A 20,606-nucleotide genomic window follows, 5' to 3' on the forward strand; every position below is an offset into this window, starting at 1 on the left:
ATAATGTTGCAAACTTTCTTTCTTTGTATGTCTCAGGAATAGTCTGGCAGCCAAAATTCTCACAGTATGGAAAATAAAACTACTAAGAAAATGAATATTCCAAAGCTGGAATGTATGCTCCCAGTTGTATTGGGAGCAGCTGATGATAACACAGCACTAATACCTAACAACTGATGGAACAGCAACTATAAGGCAAAACAACAAACAAATTGCCTAAATAAAAATTCCCACTGAAACTCTCAGTTGTCTTCCAAATACAAAAAACTGCTTCTTACCTATGAAATAGCAACAGATTGTCAACTAAACTTGGTAATTCCTTATGTCAAGCTGCAAATGTTTTTTGCATCAAAAGGGACTGTAAGTTTCAACCTTTCTCATGTGCCTGGTCCAAAGCTGTGTACACACAATTTAGGTCTTTTTATCTTCACTTAAAAATATTTTTTAAATATTAATATTGCAGAATCAAGAAATCAAAAATTATGAAACATCAGACACCCATGTAACCTTTTGTTTAGTCTCCTCCTAGTCAGCTTTGTGAGATAAGCTTTAACATATGTTTAAAATCTGATTTTCCAGCTTAGTTGAAGTACAAGATAATACAAAAGAGAGAAAGAAACCATGCATTTGCCATTTTCAACTTCTCAGCTGCCTGAATCTGCAACTCATACAATAAATTTAACATATTCACATAGCATGCTTCAGCAACCACCTTTTAGAAGGTGTCAATATTCACCATATCACATAGCATTGGAAGCTCTGGAAAGAGTGTGGATCATCAAATTCTCAAGGCAATTTTAATAACATGGGTGAGAAAAATTTTTTCTTCAACTGAAGAAGGTTTCAAACAAGTGTCCTCCTTTCTTTGTGCAGTTACACATGACATTATCACTGAAATTCAGGTGAAACTTTTCAAATGTTTATTATTTAAATGATTTTTTTTCATTTTTTTGTTAGGGAATGAAACTATATTCGGCTCAGAAGATAAACAATTCAGGAAGAGCCAGTAAGTACTGAAAATTAGAAAATCAGATGTTACGAAGTTAACTGCCAAAGTCATGCTACTCCATAAAAGTTAGTTAATAGTAGCATCTTTCCATTTCAAGAGAGAGAGTACTTGATGTCAAAATATTAAAGCCACCTCATAACTAATAGCACAGATTTAGTATTAAAAGGAAGATCTAAGTCTCAAGGTAAATCTTCCTTTTAAAGCAGTTATTGATCTTTCCTTCAGAACACTGTTCGCCATTTCTGTAAAGCAATACTTTTGAGAATGGTGATATAGGCAATGAGTAAGTCACAATGACAAGTGGGTAATAAATAATAACTGACAGACCTTTCACTGAAAACATACAACTGGTTTCCAAAGGACAATGACTGGCAAAAGTCGGTGATAAAGTGGCAAAATGGGTTATTGTAGCACAAAAACAAACAAACAAACAAAAAAAACAGCTGAAATCTCTAGAAGTCTGAAGAAAGTTAAGGGGTGTGGAGAAAAAAAATTTACTTGGCTTTATCGAACAAACTGCAGCAGAATGAAACATGATTGCATGAACAGAAAAGACTAATAAGTTAAACCAAGCAATTATAAACCATCTATTACTTAGCTCTGAAAGAAATTACAAGCATAACAGGTTAAACTCAAGTTCTACAAAGTATTATGTATCTATACACATTAATCATCCCTTTGTGCTGGTACTTTGGCCAGGGAACACAGAAGCTGAAGAAAGCCAAGAAGACAAAGCCATGCCAGGTAGCTTAATTCACCCACCTCGATGACATATTCTATAACCAACTATGCCTTCCTGGAGTACAATGGAATCACTGTTATCAACTACCAAAACTGCGTGACAAAAAGGCCAATACAGTTTACAGTACTACTGGTATCTTTAAGAAGTCATCAAGTCACTGAATAAGCAGCACAACAAAAGAAAAATAAAAAAACACAACTCCTCATTAACTACTAATATCACACAGTTCTTTTTGAGAATATCATCTATACTTTTGTAGTTATAAATACAGATGCAAGTAACACCTAAACACTAACTTCTGCCTTTTAAAATACTATACAATCAAAAATTCTCTCTTGTTTGATCAAGTTCCATAGAAAGAAAGAAATGTCTTAGAATTAGAATTAAAAATGTTTTAATAAGAACATTCTAAGAAAAAAAAGAGTCTTAAAATTTCAATTTAAAGTTAAATGTAAAGAGTCCACTGTGGTCATATAGATTCTTTATAAATGCTTCCAGTGAGAAAAGTCAACATTTCTTTCTATGTCAAATAATGTTCTATTTTAGACTGCAATATTTATTTTTCATCTTAAAACTATTGTTATAATGTAGGCAACTGTTAATCAGTAAAATCTGTTCCCTAAGTATATGTTTATTGCTTTATATAAAGACATTCCTAACATTCTGTGTGATTCACTGTGATTCTGTGATTCAGTCTCTGTATCTTTTGGTATTTCACAGTGAAAGAAATACTGGAAATCAAAATCAAGATGATACTCAGTCATGGCATTACCTACCCTGCATTAGCTCAAGTTTTATGAAAAGACACCTGAAAAATGATTTAGTGATCATTCAAGTTATTTGAAAATATAAGTACTTTCAATTAAAGAGGTAGCTTAAATACATACTGTTCTTCATTAAATATTTCAGATACAATCCAACTAGATGAAAAGAAGTGTGATATTTTACGGGTATGGAATGATTATAAGGTGAGATAAAATTATTGACATTGACTAAAAAGCAAAAAGTATGTAGAATAAACTGGGCTTTAAGTGCTGCTCTGTTTACTTCTTTGCCTGGTCTTTGTAAATTGTGCTCATTCTCATTAGACAGAAAAGCTGTACTTCATTGTCTCCAATAATATAATCTACATTTATCGCTATTTTAATCAAGTTGAATCTTAATTTGCTAATTTTATTGCAAAAAAATATACTTTATCCCCCCTCCCCCCCCCCCCCCCAAACATCAACTTATCTGTCTCAGAGGTTGCGGTGCAAAATTAAATCCTTCTCCCACTGCTATCCTTTTAACACTAAAAAGAAATCACTTACATTTATTTACTTTGTAGTATGAATATGATGAAATTCTATTCAAAAGATTAAAATAATATATAAAGCAAGCATTAATTGATTAAAAATGAAATTTATATAACTCCTTTCTAATACTCAGTTTCTGCCCAGTATTCAAGGAGTAAACTTTCAAGATCACTTTAAAAATTGTAATAACTCATGGTACATGGAAACTCATTGTAAGGAAAAAATGTTTTACAACAACAAAAACACAAACAAAAAACAGAAACAAATTAAAGACAGTTCAGCAAGCTTGTGTTGGTATTATGAAGGTAACAGTGCATGAAGAAGCTCATTAACAAAAATGAAACAAAGAAATCAATATTTAAGATTAGCAATAATTGCACAATCAGTGCAAGAACTAAGCTTGATTCACAACTTCAGTTAAATTTTGAATCAAGTAAAGTGATTTTGACCAAATTTAACACTACATTTCTGCCAGCATAATAATATTTGCTTTAACTAAAACACACAAACAGAAAAGCAACCCACCCACAGGTCACTTCTGTAATACTTTATGTTAATGGATAGCAGATACAGGGTATTTCCTGGATTAGACAGTGCACATTATACCCTGAGTTGCTTCCTTCAGCAACATTTCAGTATATGAAATTCCACATGTTGGTAAAAAGTGAAGAGCTCATATGTCGAGAAGCTAGAGATTACCCATAAACTAGACAGACAAAAAATCAAAGCTTGGACACACTACATTCACAAAGTCTATCACCTCTTATCAGAGAGGGCTATTTTAATTTATTCTTCATTTTCATTTATTACCATAACTCAAATACTGCAAAGAGTGGTTTGTGATGTACTATTTACTCAAAATTCTTATCACTTGTTACAGAGAAAAATAGTCTTCAGAAGTAGAAAGCTGGTGCCTTTATCTATCTACTGCTCCAAATGAACTAAGGGATGTGGGCAGTCATGTGTTTTACACAAATCATTAGAGATACAGGAATGTTTTGAATAGCCATCAATGGTTACATCATTAACTATAATTTACTGCAATGACTTATGATTTTCAATTCATACAAGTGCATTAAGAGTGTGTTCTACACATACATTAACACTCCCCACCATAAAATAAAGCCATTTAACTTTTCATGGAGTGACTTTTATGATACTGTTATAGAAGAAACTAATTGTAGTTAAAACCTTTATTTTTAAAAAGGTCATGCTTTCTTATTGTAGTTTGTAATATTTAAATGGCAGTGCATGAGTGTGAATGCAGATGTATCAGAATTCTGGGCACGTGTGTTCAATACTAAACCTGTCCAATAAGTTCTGCAGAAAACATGCAATAAAAGTTATTTGCATATTATTTACCTATAATGAGGTAAAAGAAATCTAAATTGCAAATGAGTTTTGGAGACAAATCAATGCTAATGGACAACAATTACTTCAGTCACTGTGTGAATTAAAGCCACATCATTAATAAAGCTTAGGTGCTCTGGCAAGCACATCTTAAGTCCCTGGCAGGTCATTCAAGACCTGGCTTAAGAGGAACAGCAAGCATAAAGACTAAAACTATTTAGTTTTAAGGTCCACATAAAAGAAACAAACCCAAATGACAAAAACCACAAGAAGCTTCAAGAAAGCCTTCACAACTCAAAATTCCATCTTCTTTAATGACTGCCCTGATTGCCTGATAACATCTCAGTTTTTAACTATATAATGACAAGAGAGAGCTAAAAACAACAACAACAACAACAACAACAACAACAAAAAACTAAAAGAGGACTCAGAATAGTCTTCCTTTGTTGCCTTTCTCATGGGTAAAACACAGTGAAAATCAAAATGTTTCCTTAAGAAAAAAAGTGCTGTGTCTGAGTTGAAAATAAATCTAAACATCCTGCTCTTTACCTGAATGCTCAAAACCAGCTGTATGGAGGAACTACAGAGGGCACTGTTGTACCAGATTTCAGGAGTTACAGTACTGACGGACTCAGAACAGAAGACTGCCAGAAAGAAAAAGAAAGAGAGAAAGAAAGAACCCAGAGTTAGGAGAGCATGCAAATGCACTACATCTAATACAGTAATACAGCAAAAAGACTGAAGCTGTATTTCTGAAGGAAAACGGACTCAAAAAATGTTCATGTAGCAGACTGTCAGGCTGATAGGAATACCGCAGTGCACACATTTGGCATTTTCCTTTGTAGTACTTTCCATGGAGAAGGTAACTAATCACAGTACTCCCCTATCCTTTGCAAACAGCAACCTCTTCCAGGAATCCCAGTCATAATCAATATGAAAATGAGTGATGCCCATCGTGCACTTCTTCCCCAGACAGAATTTAAGAACACGCTGTATCTCCATACTGTACATTTCTCAGTAAAAGGCCAATTCTGTTTTATTCCTTTTTTCCTAATGACAGTTACAAATCTATCATTTCTATTTTGAAAACGGTAATATTGGTGCAATATAAACCAAATGAAATCCTAGTCCTTCCAGAAGAATTGCCTTTAAACATACAGATCACAAACAGTAAGTATCTGGCTGAGAGTAAGGCAAACATGCAATTGCTGTATGTATGTATGACATTTACATCAAATGGGGGGGGGGGGGGTATTAAATCAGTCAGCTTAAATAAGCGATTGTGTAAGAAAACAAAATGATTTTTACACAAAGCATGAGTTGCAGAGATAAAAATGTTTATAAAAACAAATTTGATAAATGTTTTACTGTTCAATTATATAAAAGATCTTCTATCCTTTATTGCATTTTATTAGAATTATCCCCAATTATATTTCATTAAAAAACAATAAATTCTAAAACATGCATTACTGCTGCCTAATGAGAATTGCAAACAATATAAAGCAGCTAGTTGCTTCTGCACAGAATAAGATTATTCTTTTATTTTTCTCTCCATTTTTTTTTTTTAAGTCTATCCTTAAGAAGCCTGATGAAGTTGCCAAGCAAGAAACCGAAGTACTGAAATAAGATACGGGTAGCATCATCCACTTAAACGAAACTGTAGAGGAGAAAGGTGTTGCTCATTTTTTAACAATCTGCTGGAAGAAAAAAAAAAAAAAAAAAAAAAAGCAAAAAAGCATGTTTTACAGTATTATAGCAAAAAGCATAGGATACATTATGAACACTGACTCAAAATCACATTTAAAGAAGAAAGGCTAAATGAAAGATATTTTCAAATTAGGTTGGGCAATGACTTCATAACACACCAAAGAATAACGGTTAGCAGAGAAGATGCTCAAGCAAATAGACAAAACATCTACCAGAAAATTGTCTACAGCTACGTGCAGAAATGAACAAAAACAAACAAAACCAAAACCATACACATTGCCTGTGGATACTCAGTCACATCCACATGCATAAAAACTGTGATGGTAACTGTGAAGAAACTGTCTCTCTAAGCATGAACAGACAGAGGTACTACACGAAATGAAATCTCCACAGAAAATAAAAATCCAATTATTATTTATAAAAATAATTTTTCTGATAAAAAAATGCAAAACTAGACAACACAAGTATATTTACCTAGAAAGAACCCAGTTCTTTCACAGACACTAAAACTGTGGAATTATTGTAATTAAGTAATTGTTAATTAAAAATTAAAAAAAGAGCACTCATGTTGGAAACAGGTTTCATCCAGGTTTTTCTCATGTTCAGCTTCCAAACAGGCCCTATATATGCAACATTAAGTGAAAGTCAACTATACTTAAATTGGTATATATGCTGACTTCAGGCTAATTCTGTTTCTTTATCAACATTATTTTAGAATTGCTGAACATATTACCAGTCTAGTGATCTATTTAGCGCTTGTTTTTCATTAGCATTGCTTCTGACTAAAAGTCCAGTTTTATTTTAAAAGTTTCACCTTATTCGATTGTTTTTAAGTATTAGTTAAGTTTAACTATTATTATTTTCATACTCCTTTTGAATTATGTTAAGACTGCAGGCAGGTTGCATGCAGGTAACCAAAACTAATAGTTTTTCTTAGCTACAAAGTATTAATTGCAGAGCAGGTAACCAAAACTAATAGTTTTTCTTAGCTACAAAGTATTAATTGCAGAGCATATTAACCTACTAAACATCAACTACAACACTGGACCAAAACAAGCAAAGGTCTTAAATTACGATACCTGTTAATTCTACATAAAATTAACTGTGTTTTAACTCAGAAATGTTGTACTTCATTTCCACAGACATGCAATTGAATCCAAATGGGGCTATTAGTGAGGCTGTTGAGTCTATGCATGTCACCTAAATAAAATTCAAACCACAAAAAAAGTTTTGATAACGTTTACAAAACTGACTTAAACATTTTAATGTATTTTTCCATTTAACTACAATACCAAATGCCAAAATGTTAATAGATGACTCTCTAAATATTCAAGAAATTTAACAAGATATTTGAGGTTCCTTTCTCCCCATGCAATACAGCACATTAAAACCAATTTTATTATCGTAATTTATTCAAAGCTTGATTATGAGCAATAGCTGCTAGAAGAAATACAGCATTGTTGATTCATATACAAGCATTTCACTTAACTACATTGGATAATAGCAGTGCTCCTAAGGAGCATAAAAGCAAAGTGATTAGAAGTCATTACTGTTAATTAGCATTCACTTTACATTGATAGGGATGAACCTTTTCTGTGCTGAACAAATGGAAAGCTTTTATCTGAACGTCTGCCAAACCTGGTCAAGGTAGGCACAGAAATAAAATGTCAGTGACCAGTAAGTAGAATTCAAAACAAAAATAACAAAAAAGCAAAACAAAATCTAAGGATGTATCATCATCCAATTAGCGAGATTCAGTTTTTAAACAGGAAGAGGTTTGAAGGGAATGAATAAAACTGGAAACTCATACTTCACATTCTGCAATCTCACTGATAAAAGGAGGAAATGTGTGTTTATCAAACTTGCTGTGAGTGCACGGTTCATTTGGTGTCCTGTAAACAATGCCTGGCTGCCCATTTCCAAATGCATGTGAGAATCTTGCAACCCAGAACATCATATTCAGCAGGCAAGGTCACACTAGAGATGCCCTGGAAATGGGAAATTAGGAAAACCTGGCAATCAGAGGTTTAAAGCTGACCAGAACAAGCCCTCAGGCTTGCTTACCATCTTTCACCACCAGTCTGACTGTCTCTGCTTATTCAATATTAACACAACAAGACAGAGTGAGTGAAAACAACTCCACACACCTAGCAGGGAGAAATACATTGACTTTTTTGTTTACATGAAGCTCAACATTTCTCACGGTAAGAAATGTTTGAGGTAGTCTCAAACATTGCTCAAAATCCCATTCTGGAAGGAAAACTGACCTCTCCTGAACAGTTCAGATGAGACAGTGGCATCCTGTTGATTAAAAAATTTCCTTGTTCCCTTCTCATTTTAAAATTCAAACTAAGCACACACACAAAAAAAGTCTTGAGAATGGAACAAGATCTATAATTATTTTTACAGTGTCTGAAGTACAACTATGTGATTACTTCTTAACCTCTTCCTTTAATTCACTGTCTTACTCATTGCTGATGACAGTGGTCAATCCCCTAGGTGGAGGAAGCTATGGAGCTTTGCTCCAGGATTAAAAGAAAAAATAACAAGTCAATAAAAAAAATAAAAAATAATAATAATAATAAATGAAAGTGCTGAGTGCAAAGCAACAATTCAAATTCTTACAGATAAACTAATTCTAAAGGTAGAAGAATTGTTATTCTAAAAGGTAGAGGAATTCAGTGTATATTGCATGAAAAAAATCACATTAAATATTTTGCCTTAAAAAATAATCTTACTTTGCAAGGAAGTACAGTTATTTATCTTTTGTCAGGATAGGTAGCCATTTAATAGAATTTCTGAAACTTTATATACAACATTCATGACCAAAGGCATGAAGAAATGTGCTAAAAGATACAGCATCCAAATGTTTACCTAATCAACATGACTAGTAGAGGGCACAAAAAATAAATTCTGTTGTTTCATCTGTCACTGTTTCCCTCAACACTTTAGGATGTTTTTTTCAATACTAATATTTAATTTATTCTACATAAATTGTATTTCAATCCCTGAATAATATGTAAAGCTAATCTATCAAAGTATCAATGGCACGGTACTCTCAATTCGCATATCTTAAGATATGGAGAAAAAAATCAAGGAGGGGTGAGTTTTTTCAGAAATTTTGCATGAAAACAAATACCTCTTCCTATAATTTAATCTTTCTCAAATTTTTTTAGAAATATAGCTTTGAGAATTTAGCCTACACATCCACACACACACACACACAAATCAAATTGTAATAAGGAAAACGTCAAATTTTCTTAAATTGAAAAAAATGGGAAATGATGACTGAACTGCTCCAGAGACTTCTCTCTGAATCCTATCAGTAGGAGAGGGAAGCTACCTGCTTTGTTTGAACATTTATAAACTGCAAAATTAGTTTGGTGAACAGCATGCTGAGGGCCTGATATTAAAGATCCTTGAGGTCAATCAACATTCCTTAACTAATAATATTTAGATCTTTAAGACTCCCAAGAAAGTCTGCAAACCTTATTCATACAAGTTAAGAGTACACGATTAGACTTTATCATGCAAATACTGCCACTGAAGTCACAGAGACTACCAAGAGCTGATTAAGATGGAAAGCTAAAAGCCAAGTGACTATTTCTAAATACTTTACTGTCTGTCTTATAAAACATTTTTTAAACACTGAACACCTGCAGTAGAATGTTCCATTAGATTTACTCATGAACTTTCTCTGGGAGTACCCAGAAGTTTGGCTGTATGGCAGCCACAAAGTCAGCCATCATCACCAAACCTGACGATCCTTTTTTGCCCATTGGCTCCAGCAGCTAAGTTCTGAAGAACAGTGAAAGGAAGACTGTTTCTGCAGCATGGAAGACTATAATGAGGAACAGAAAGCTTTATTTTCTATGAGGGAATTAATTCCTATACAAAGGCCACAGGATAATCTAGTATTCTATTCATTTATTTCAAACCCTAGCTCTGTTTGCTGAAAAGTCTTAGGAGTTTCACTGAAAAATGAGAGTACCTAAATTTATATCTATTCCACCCAAACCTGAACGGACAACATACTTTGTCTCAGACAAAGTATCACCTGAAGTAACACCAAATTGCAAATTTCATCTGTTAGATGGACAGGAATACTTCCTATCTTCAGTAAATATCCATGTGGGTATATTTCAAAAATCAAGATCCTACCCATAAAAAAATAATCAAATACATGAGTCAGACCTTATTAATAAGCTCTTTGTTGCTGCAACTACAAAGCACGTTACCTATTCTTAGTAACTGACTGAGTTATAAGATCACTGCTCAAGGATGTGGTATTATTTTTAAAAATGAATTTTCTTTCTTTCCCCTTCCACAAGACTGATAAAATGAAATTCTGCCACAAGCAAAAGCTATTTTTATTAAAATATTTCTTAAATCCAATACACCGAAGATCAACTCTTACTTTTCAGGTGATAACCAATGAATGATATCATAATTAATAATCCTTCAGTCCTGAGATCCATCCAATATATTAATTTATTTCAAGTATACTTTTTTTTTTTTCTGTAAGCTTGCAGGTTCAGAACCCAGAAAGTGTACCACAAAAAGAACAGAAAGAAATATGTTAAATCTGAAAATACACTGAAAGTCAATGTGCATGCTTTACAATAAACATACACAAATATATTACAAAGAAACTATGAACAGAATCACGTTTTTGAAATACTAGATTTGAAAAACTCGAGTACTGAAAAGTTATAGAAGATGAAAAATAGTTTGAAGGAAAAAAAGAAAAAAAAAAAAAAAGCTTTTAAAAAAAGCTTTTAATCAATACATTTCTAGATTTCCACAAATTACCCCAGCAGTAGAAACTTACCAAATACAGGCAAAGCCTTCACAGAACACAGGAGACAAGGCACGAAACTTGGAAAAGGCCAGCACTGTCTACTAAAACCCAGAATTGAAACCAATTACCTTGCATTGGTTTGTATAATCTGGAAGCTGCTATAACCACTACTCTAAACAAAGCTTTAGCCGCAGATCCCTGGGATATAGAATACAACCCAACATTCAACAGAAATCCATCCAACACTCAACCTCTCACACCACTTTAATGTGTGCTTGCATAAAACATTAACACATTATTTGGACAATATCATAATTGCACTGACGAGGGAGAAAGTAGTTAAAGCCTACATTGAGGAATGCATTACAGGAATGTTTCATTAAAACCCCTGCATGTTCCATTCCTTCTAATTACTAAAGGGAAATAAATAGTTTTTCTACACATTTCCTGATTTCAAAGGTATAGACATGATAAAAACCTGAAGGATAATTCAGGTAACTAAAAAACGCTAGAGCTTACACACTTTACTGGAAAAAGCCCCAATATGCAAAGTGACAAACACTGACAATCAAAGATACCAGTAATCCTTATTCAGTAATATGGATAATAAGTTAAAATTATTCATTACAATTCAGAATTTACATGCATCACAAAGTAAAAATACTATCAGGTGAGGACTGCTGGGTTAGATACATTTAGGCATCATATAAATACTCTGATATATTTCAAAATATATACAGAATAGAGACAATCTAAAATAGGACATTACCCAAGTAAAGCGTAAATATAAACTTACTTCATACATATCGATCTCTATGTTTTTGACAATAAAATTAACAGGTTTACAGTCAGTGGCAGTCAGCATCACTTTTTGAGTCCTGTGAACTACAACAGGACTGTTGCCCTGGGTTTCCAAGCACTGCAGAGGAACATTTAACCTTTTAAACATCATGTTTTCATAACATTTTAACGTTCTTTTTGGTTTTGTTTATTTTTTTAATCAAATACTTTTGATTAACAGTTTTTCAAATGTGGTTGGTTTTTAATTATTTTTTTAACTGAACAAGTACCTCTAATGCAAACATTCTTTACAATGTGAAAGCAAGGCATGTTATGCAATTTTCAACTTGACACACCTTTCCTGTACAGTTAGGCCCAAACCATTTCTGACAGAAAAATAGAGGTACATTATTTTGACCAGTGCTTTAAAATTAAGTTCACTTAAGGATGCATTTTTACAAGCCTCCTGCAGAATTCCACTCATCCCTTCAACAGAGAGCAAATTGAGCTCGCTGTTTTAAACATAAAAAAAAATCATAAAGGAAAATCATGAGTGATTAAATCTTATATAGTAAGGCTACAAAACTGCAGTCTTAAAATGTGAAAAATAGAAAGTTTTCTAAGTTATTTTCAATATAGAAGTTTCATCTCCTTTTCTTAAAACTAAAAATACAAAGAGTTACAGCTCCTGCAGATTACATCCACCTGCTATATACAATTATTCACCAGAATATGCAAGACTTCTACTGAAACTTTTGCACCAGAATTTCATAGATATATTCGACTACAAGGGCATGGGTTATCCAAAGATTAACAATATATTATGCTGCCTTTATGTTAGTATTTGTATCTTTAAACTATCATATAGTGGAATTAATATTTCTATACAGGAAAGAAATAGTTATTTGGTTCCAGACAACTTGATAACATCTCTTTCAGCTGTAGTTATAATTATCATGTATTAACTTCCAAAGCAGAAGTTGTCAAGATTTAACATTAGCATTAATTTATGTCAAGCATCCATTTCTCCAAAGACAGCAAGGATCGAGAAGGAAGTATGATCTTAATTGCCACTAATCTGCCCATTTTTAATTAAATTGATCAGTAATTTATTATCTTACACAGTGGCAGAAAACTGCTAGCATGCAGCTTTAAGGGACAGCATATACTAACTAGTCCTTCTAATTTCTAATACTGTCAGGATTCATAAGACGTTTAAAGTGTTGTACCATATTCCTTTAAATTTCTGTACTGCATGATATGCACATTCCATTTAAAACTTCCATGAAGCACTCTAGAGTGCTACAGCCTACATGCACTATTCTCCTGTTGAGTAGTTTCATACTCAGAGGTACATGATCTTGATTTTCCCTTTCAAAGATGTTTAGAAAAATGTAACATCCAATTTCAACATGGTTCAGAAAGCACTCTGCATTTAATCCACACTCTTAGTCTAATCTGAAAGTTTTTTGATTTTTTTTTCTACTGAACAAAGAACAAGCTAATGCTTTCAGGTTTATGAATCTCTATTCTAATTTCAATTGAAAAAAATAGAGAGAGCGAAAAGGGTGCTGGAAAATGTTCAATACCTGAACTGAAGACCAGAACTATCTTCAGCTGAAGTTTCAAAAAGTAGTCTACCAGTTTTATCCATAAAATTAAGTATTTGTTTTTAGTAACAATAAATATGTTTTTCTGAACATTGTATTGCTTTAGTGCTGTGCACTGCAGACGTCAACACAATGAAATACTACAGCTATTTCGTGATATATTAGAATGTAGTTGGAGGGCTACCAGAATCAAAACCATAAAATATTCTGTAATACTTTGTGAACTATCTGCAACATAAAAACAAACAATAGATTCTGTTTTATAGAGCAAACAAATGGAAATGTACATACATTAATTTCTATGCATTGATAAATGCACAAAGCCTCAAAAACTTCTAATTCAAGTAATCAAACAATGCATTATTTCAAATATGAAACTACATAAACATTTGGTTTGGGCCTGAAATGTGGATTAATAAGTCTGATTTACACTGTATGAAAAAGGGAATAAATTGAATAAAGTTACACCACGTATCTGCAGTACAAGGAAGAACAAAAGAAGTTAAACTTTTTAATTTTTGTGAATTAATTTTTGTGTCCAAAGCTTTTCTCACATACCTAAGTGGATCGCTTACCTAAATTCATAAATGAGTCAAGCAATTTAAGCAATAAAAGCACATTTAAGCACTATAATTGTCCCCAAGTATTTCTTTTTTTTCATTCAGCATACCTTAACAAGTTTCAAGAGGTGGTAAAGGTCTTCAACCTCATCCTCCTGACATGCGGTATACACTCTTCCAGTATTTACGCTGGTACCCTTAATGAAACAACGATAGAGTGGCAAATCCAATGCATCAGCATAGAACTCAATGGCATGGTGTCCAACTGTCTGATACATATAGCTGTCCAATTCATCAGTACGCCCTGCCACAATCAAGAAATAATCACATTAGGTACATAATTTCAACAGTTACAGATAACTATAATACTTCAAAGCACTAAGAAAGTATAGATGTTACTATTGTTTGGTTCACAAAGAGATGTTTGGTGACATTATCTCTAAAAACATATTTCCAAATTTTTTACTGTTTAAATTGTTATCATGGTCATCAAGAGACAAGAGCAGGTTACTTGAGCCCAAGTAGAATAAAAGTAGATTGTTACAATGTTTTGACATTACTTAACATACTTAGAAGTAAAAAGAAAAAAAAAAAAAGGAAATCAGTTATAGGTTCATTCTACCTTCAGTCCTTTTAATAATTAAGCTCAAAATGTAATCAAGTCTTTGCTGCTATTTCCTTAATCAGGAGAAAAAAAGTTAACTGAGTTTTCTTACAAGTAGTTTGTAGCTAACAAGTGAGAGGGGAAGAGTTAAAATGCAGGTATCATGGATTACAACTAAATCACCAACTCTCTGATAAAGTGTTTATATATAAATATCTTTCAGATAATTATTCAAACAGATTTAAAAAAAAATAATAATAATCCTGAAATTTCTGCCTCTTTTATTAAAAGCTAGTCCAGTTCACTATTTTAATGTTAAGTTGTAATACTGGCACTTCTCTTAATTTACACACAAACACATTAAGCACCTCTGCTGTACATTTAGCGCATCTTGCAAGGAGAAAGGTCTATAATATTGATCAAGATAACTAATTTGTGATGTAACAATTAGGTCATGTCACATTTGATGCCATGTAACAGTAACAAAGATGCGTATTCGATCAAAATGGGCAAATCCAAATCCATAATCACAACTAACCAACCTAAACCAGAACAGTTGGCATAGAAGAAAACTCAGTATTTTTCAACATACATAAAATATGACAAGGTCTTTAAACTGATGTTCAGTTCAGAATACATAGTTTCTTTATTAATTGAGACTCTCCAGGCAACAGTGGTACAAGATAAAATAAAATGAATGGCCCAGAATCCACCATTGCCTGAAGCATCTCAATTAACTTTCCACAAAATTTCCAACTACACACTTTAAAGAGAGCATTTTATGATTTTAATGACAATATACTACATTTCTGATGTGGATAAATTAGTTTAAAGACAACATACTTCAACAAGATTAAAGATGATTATGTCCTAGCTACAAAGAAAATAAATTGTTACTGTATTCCCAAGCATTTGCCAGTTCCGTCCATGACTCATTTGTGATGTCAGCTCCCATTTTGTTTCACTTCCTCTGTATAGTTTCCTAACATGCAGTTACCAGGTATCACGCTTAACTGTTTAATATACATTGAAAAGTTAACATGTGGTAATATATTTTAACATATTTATTATACTCCCCTACCAGCTAGGTAACAAATCATTTCATTTTACGTTCTAGTCCAACACAGAAGTAAGCAGTAGTCATGTCCCCCCTCTCACCTCACCACTGGCTTAGACTACCTGAGTTGCTCCCATTATCTTTCACAAAAATAAGCTTAGGCCTAGCCTGCAAGGCTAGAAGGAAGGAAAAAGGGAGGAAGAATGTGCATCAAGGTCAACTGCAATCCAATTGGTTCCTTGACCCAGTTCACAAATGCTGGGCTAGAATAACGGAGGAAGATAAATGACGATAAACAAGCAAGCAGCTGCAAAACAGCTGCTTATTTTTTGCAACTTGGATAGTTTATGCCAGTTTAAAGCATTTCTAGAAATATGCTGTTTGTTTTGTTCAGTGATGTCCTGTACCACCTTTTACTATTTGTACTACTGAACGCATACAACCTCTTCATACAAACCAAAATATTTGCATTTCTCCTTTTTCAATTTGTGTAAGTCTTTCCTTTAACTGATCTTCACATTGTGTGATGCCCCCCTCCCCTGAAGGAAAAAAACATTTTTCCTCAATCTCTGGCATTTCTTCAATAAGCCCTTCAATAACCAAATCTATATAAATACATATATACAAAGGAACCTAAGACAGGTACAGCTGTGCATCTTTTGTTTCTAATTAAAAAAAAAAAAAAAAAAAAAAAAAAAGAAATAAAGCATAAGAATTAAAGCTTTCCTACCTGTACTTTCAGCAGGTCTTAAATTGGCTAGAGCAACAATTTGATGCCCAGCAGCAACACATTTCATCATATTATAACAGCTGTCCTTCCCACCACTGTAAGAAAAATAAAACAGTGGCAATTAAGTAAAAATACTGCTAAAAGTTTCAGTCCCTTATGACTTTTGCCTAGCTACTAAAATTTAGTATCAACAGAGCTGGTTACAAAGTTTTCATATAAAATGCAAAATATTAGCAGGAGCAAAAGGATGATTTCACCATAGCAAAGCTTAAACAATGTTTATTATTTATGCATAATATCTATACACAGTACCCACAAAGCATGCATCCAGTTCTAATCTTTATCTCATTTCTTATCAAAGAGCTTCCACAAAGAACAACCAGTTAAACTGGAATCCCTTCAGAACAAGGATTATCAAGGACTAAACTAACAAAACCCCACCAGTATCTGTTCCAGAGAGCCACCAGCATTAGCAGTCATTTTAGATAAAGACAGTCATTTAGTAATAATATTTATACTTCATGAGATACATTTGCAGAAGTATCAACAGTTTATACATTTGTATATCCCATTGCCAGAAGTTATAATTATTACAGGTAGTAATTCAGTTAGTTCTGCATGAAACATGCCACTTTTTACTACAGATACCTGCAGATAACAATTATTAGAGCTGATTAGAACAAACAAATAAACAAAAAAAAATACTAGAAAAACAAACAGAACAATATTCTTCTCTGAGGCTAAGAGATGATACCCTAAACACAGAGAATTAAATTAAGCTTGACTCAAGACCTACTGGAACCTTTTCCACTGTCAGTGAGGAAAGAATCCTGCTCTCCTGGTGGAACTGAAACAGATGCATTTCCACAAATTTTAATCCCTATCAAAGAAATGTTAGTCTCGCAGCAAAACAAAGACTGGTGTAGCATATACACCACTTACAAAACCCATGTTCAGATTCCCAGCCTTCAACCTACAACTGCAAAAATCAGCCTAGGGCAGGAACTGGAACACAGATCTAGATCAGCTCTGTAAAACTACTCCTTGCCTTACACTCACCGAGACAGGGAGAGGAGAACAGACAGTAGTAACAAGCAGTCCTTGTTACAACAGGCCACTGGTTTCCTTGTGGCCACAATATTACAATCAAATTTCTTCAGATTTTTCAACAAAAAGTTCCCTTGTTTATCTATCCCTTTATGCAAGAGCTTGAAACTGTATTTACAGGGATATAATCATATAGCTATTCTCCTTCATTTATGCCTTTATCCATGCCAAAGTTCTGTATGCTGACCCTAATTTACTGTGTAACTCAAACCTCAAGTAGAAATAATATAAACAAGATGTTTTGTACTTTGCAGATTGTCATAAAGCAGGTGCTTATGTTTCAGTGTTATAAAAGCAAATATAAATAGGATAATAAGTAGATTTATAATTTGAGGTTCCATCTGTACCTGACATTATTCTCATGCATACCTACAACTTTCTTCTAATCTATGGACAAAAGTATAAAATCATATGTTCATTAGTTCTGGATACTGCGCTTGATAGCTTGAAAATGGAGTTAGCATTAATTTCATAAAGTGAAATTTCAGGTTTAACAGACTCATAATGAGACAAAAGCTCTTTTCTTTCTGAATGGCTTCATTTTACAAAGTATGAGCCTCCCACTAGCTCTAATTTCAACTCCAAACAAGAAAAATAATTATGACAGCTGATATTTCCCATACGTCGTTTGGAGCATTTCAATATTAAAATGGAACTGATTTTAAATTAAATTCTAAATTAAAAATAAAAAGGACACCAGAATAAAGCTATTCATCTTTTCAATTAATTGCAATTAATTGAATTCAAATTTATAATTTTAAGATGAGGCTACATTCAGATTTCCCAAATTTGACCAAAATTTCTAGAGTACCTGCTCTATCATGCTACTGTATTATTTATTTTCTGCATTACTGTTAGCATAGCCCTAAAAAATAACTGTGTCAAGAAACAAATGGAAATGGTGCCCACCTACATGATCTAACTGTAAAACACACGACAATTAAGGCCAATGAAGCCAGACACCAAAAGTGTGGGAGGAAGGTGGACCCAGGATAGGCCCAGCCTGGATGAGAGCTAATAGGCTGTGGGGGTGTGAAAAAGAAAAAAAAAAGAAAAAAGAAAAAAAGAAAAAAAGAAAAAAATAAAAAAAAGGCACTAAGAAGAATGATAAAGGCAGATACTGAGGTAGCTTTGAAAACGTTGCCTAGAAACTCCTCTCAGTTATCATCATAGAAGAAACCACAAAGCCTTTTCGTAGAGAACTGTATGAAGCTGGGCCACAAACAGGCCTAGTTTTGACAGTGCTCCGGGTATGTCAACAGGTAGGATTATAAATGAACAAAATACCAGAAGAAAAAAAAAGTAAGGTAATATAAAGACATTGGTCCATAAAAGACTTCTGGGAATAAATAATAATAATAAAGTAAAAAAATAAAAAACCTTCCTATTGACAAATATAACCATTTACAGTAAGAAAATTCTAGAAGAATTAAAGAGTTGAAAAAAAAAAAAAAAAAAAACACCACATATAAAAAAAATAAAAATGAAAAAAACAAAAAATTATAAAAAATTAAAAATTTTTTAAAAAAAAAAAAAAAAAAAAAAAAAAAAAAAAAACATTTCAGCTGGAAGACTGGCTTTAAAAAGTCTAAGATTTAGCACAATATACAATACAGGGTTTAGCCCATAAATACCACTTTAACAGCAAGACTATCAACTTTAAGTGTGGGCAACATTTTAGAAGAAAAAGAAACAGGTTAAAGTAGTTTTATACATAATCCTGACCTTTTCAAAAGTAAGAACCACTTTTTTTTTTTCTCTGATCTTTGAGGCTAGCTCTGTTACAAAGATTGCAGACACTTTGATGTCTCTTTAAAACTCTTCTTAAAACTATTACTGAAACTAAATCCAGCCTTGTAAAACTGCCCATTAAAATAGCAATTGTGTTACAAACCTGTTTAAGGATTTTATTTCATCCTGCCTTTTAACACATTCCTCTGCTTAGCGAATATCAAAATAAATAAACCTGGAAGACTGAATCTTATCTCTAAAAGAAGAAAAAGCACTGAAGCTGATTTTCCTACTCTGTATTTAAGCAGATCTTGAGAAGTGTAAATAGCATTTGTTGTATAATTTGGATGATGTTTGCAGTAACTTGTAACTGTTGGGGCCAAACCACAATTTCAATAGGGCTTGACATTCAACACTGCCTGAGATAATTTAATGCATTAAATGTTAAGACTTCAGTAAAGTTAGTACACCCAAAAATAAAAATACACTGCTCACACACACAATCCTTTTCCATTTACAGGTTCCCTAGCTTGCTGTCTTCTGATTCAGTATTATTTCTCAAGAAAAGAATGCAACGCACCTGTCTTTGTTAAGAAAACAAGCTAGTATTAATCTCTTTTAAAAAAAAATAAAAAAAAATAAAGAAAAGGGGTGCTGTTCACACTACAACTGTAGAAAGTGACAAAAGCAGCAGGACTATGTGACTGTGGAGTGCAAAAAAAAGCAGCCCCAGAAAGACAAGGTTGTGTCAAACTACAACTATTAAATGAGGGAGCTCTTATTTTTTTTTTTTCTTTAGTGAGCAAAATTAAGTGCCTCTCAGAAAACACACTAGGAAACCTATCATAAGAGATCATAAGATATTGGGGAAAAATAAATAAATCTGAAAACTGAAAGTAGCAAACTCCCCCTGACTGTTCGGGACTTGGCAAAGGCCCCGCAGCCCCAGGCAGGCAGCTCGGGCGTGAGATTCTTCTTATGTAAGAATCTTGCTTCGGGTGGGTTTTTGGTTGGTTGGTCTGGGGGGGGGGGGTGTATGTTTTGCTGTGTCTTTACAGAGAGCTCTCGCCCATGGCCCGGCGGGGAGGGGAGGCGAGTGCAGAAGCCGCTGCAGACCTCCCCCTACCTGCAGGCGGGGACCCCCTGCCCGCAGCCCCGCACAGCCGCTGCCTCCGGAGCCCACCTCCCTCCCTCCCTCCCGCGGAGCCGGGCCGGGGCGGCGGCAGCAGGCACGGGGCCGGGCCGGAGGGCGGCGCTGGGCGGAGCGCGACCCCGGCTTGTCCCCCGCGCCCTCCTTCCCCGCCGGCCGCCCCGGCCCGTTACCTGATGAGAGCCACCACCCGCATGTCGCCCGCTGCCCCGCGGCGGGACGGAGCCCAGCCAGCCCTCCACCCGCGCACGCCGCCGGCCCCGCCGTGTGCTCCTGCTCCCGCCCGGCCGCCTCCCCGCAGCGGGCCCTCCTCCCGGGGCGGCCCCGCCGACTGCCTGCCCGAGCCAGCGGCCGGCTCGCCGGGCCGCCGCCGCCT

The 20,606-nt window shown here is 34.3% G+C and overlaps 1 protein-coding gene and 1 long non-coding RNA gene across 2 annotated transcripts in view; one reads left to right on the forward strand and one right to left on the reverse strand.

Annotated features, from left to right (window-relative positions):
- The window catches only part of DPH6 (diphthamine biosynthesis 6), a 192,343-nt gene extending 171,782 nt beyond the window's left edge, over positions 1-20,561 (reverse strand). Inside the window, exons 1-4 of the mRNA XM_035327558.1 lie at positions 20,404-20,561; positions 16,243-16,337; positions 13,962-14,155; positions 8,006-8,088 (exon numbers count right to left, since the gene is read on the reverse strand). Coding sequence (XP_035183449.1) covers positions 8,006-8,088; positions 13,962-14,155; positions 16,243-16,337; positions 20,404-20,426 — 395 coding nt within the window. The 5' untranslated portion in view covers positions 20,427-20,561. The remainder of the gene's footprint in view (positions 1-8,005; positions 8,089-13,961; positions 14,156-16,242; positions 16,338-20,403) is intronic.
- LOC118168047 lies at positions 5,322-6,515 on the forward strand. The gene is made up of 2 exons (XR_004751337.1): positions 5,322-5,563; positions 5,963-6,515. It is a non-coding gene; the product is annotated as an uncharacterized LOC118168047 (long non-coding RNA).
- Positions 20,562-20,606: the final 45 nt, after the last annotated feature.

Source organism: Oxyura jamaicensis, chromosome 5, assembly GCF_011077185.1.
Source record: "Oxyura jamaicensis isolate SHBP4307 breed ruddy duck chromosome 5, BPBGC_Ojam_1.0, whole genome shotgun sequence".
Taxonomy (NCBI): Eukaryota; Metazoa; Chordata; class Aves; order Anseriformes; family Anatidae; genus Oxyura; species Oxyura jamaicensis.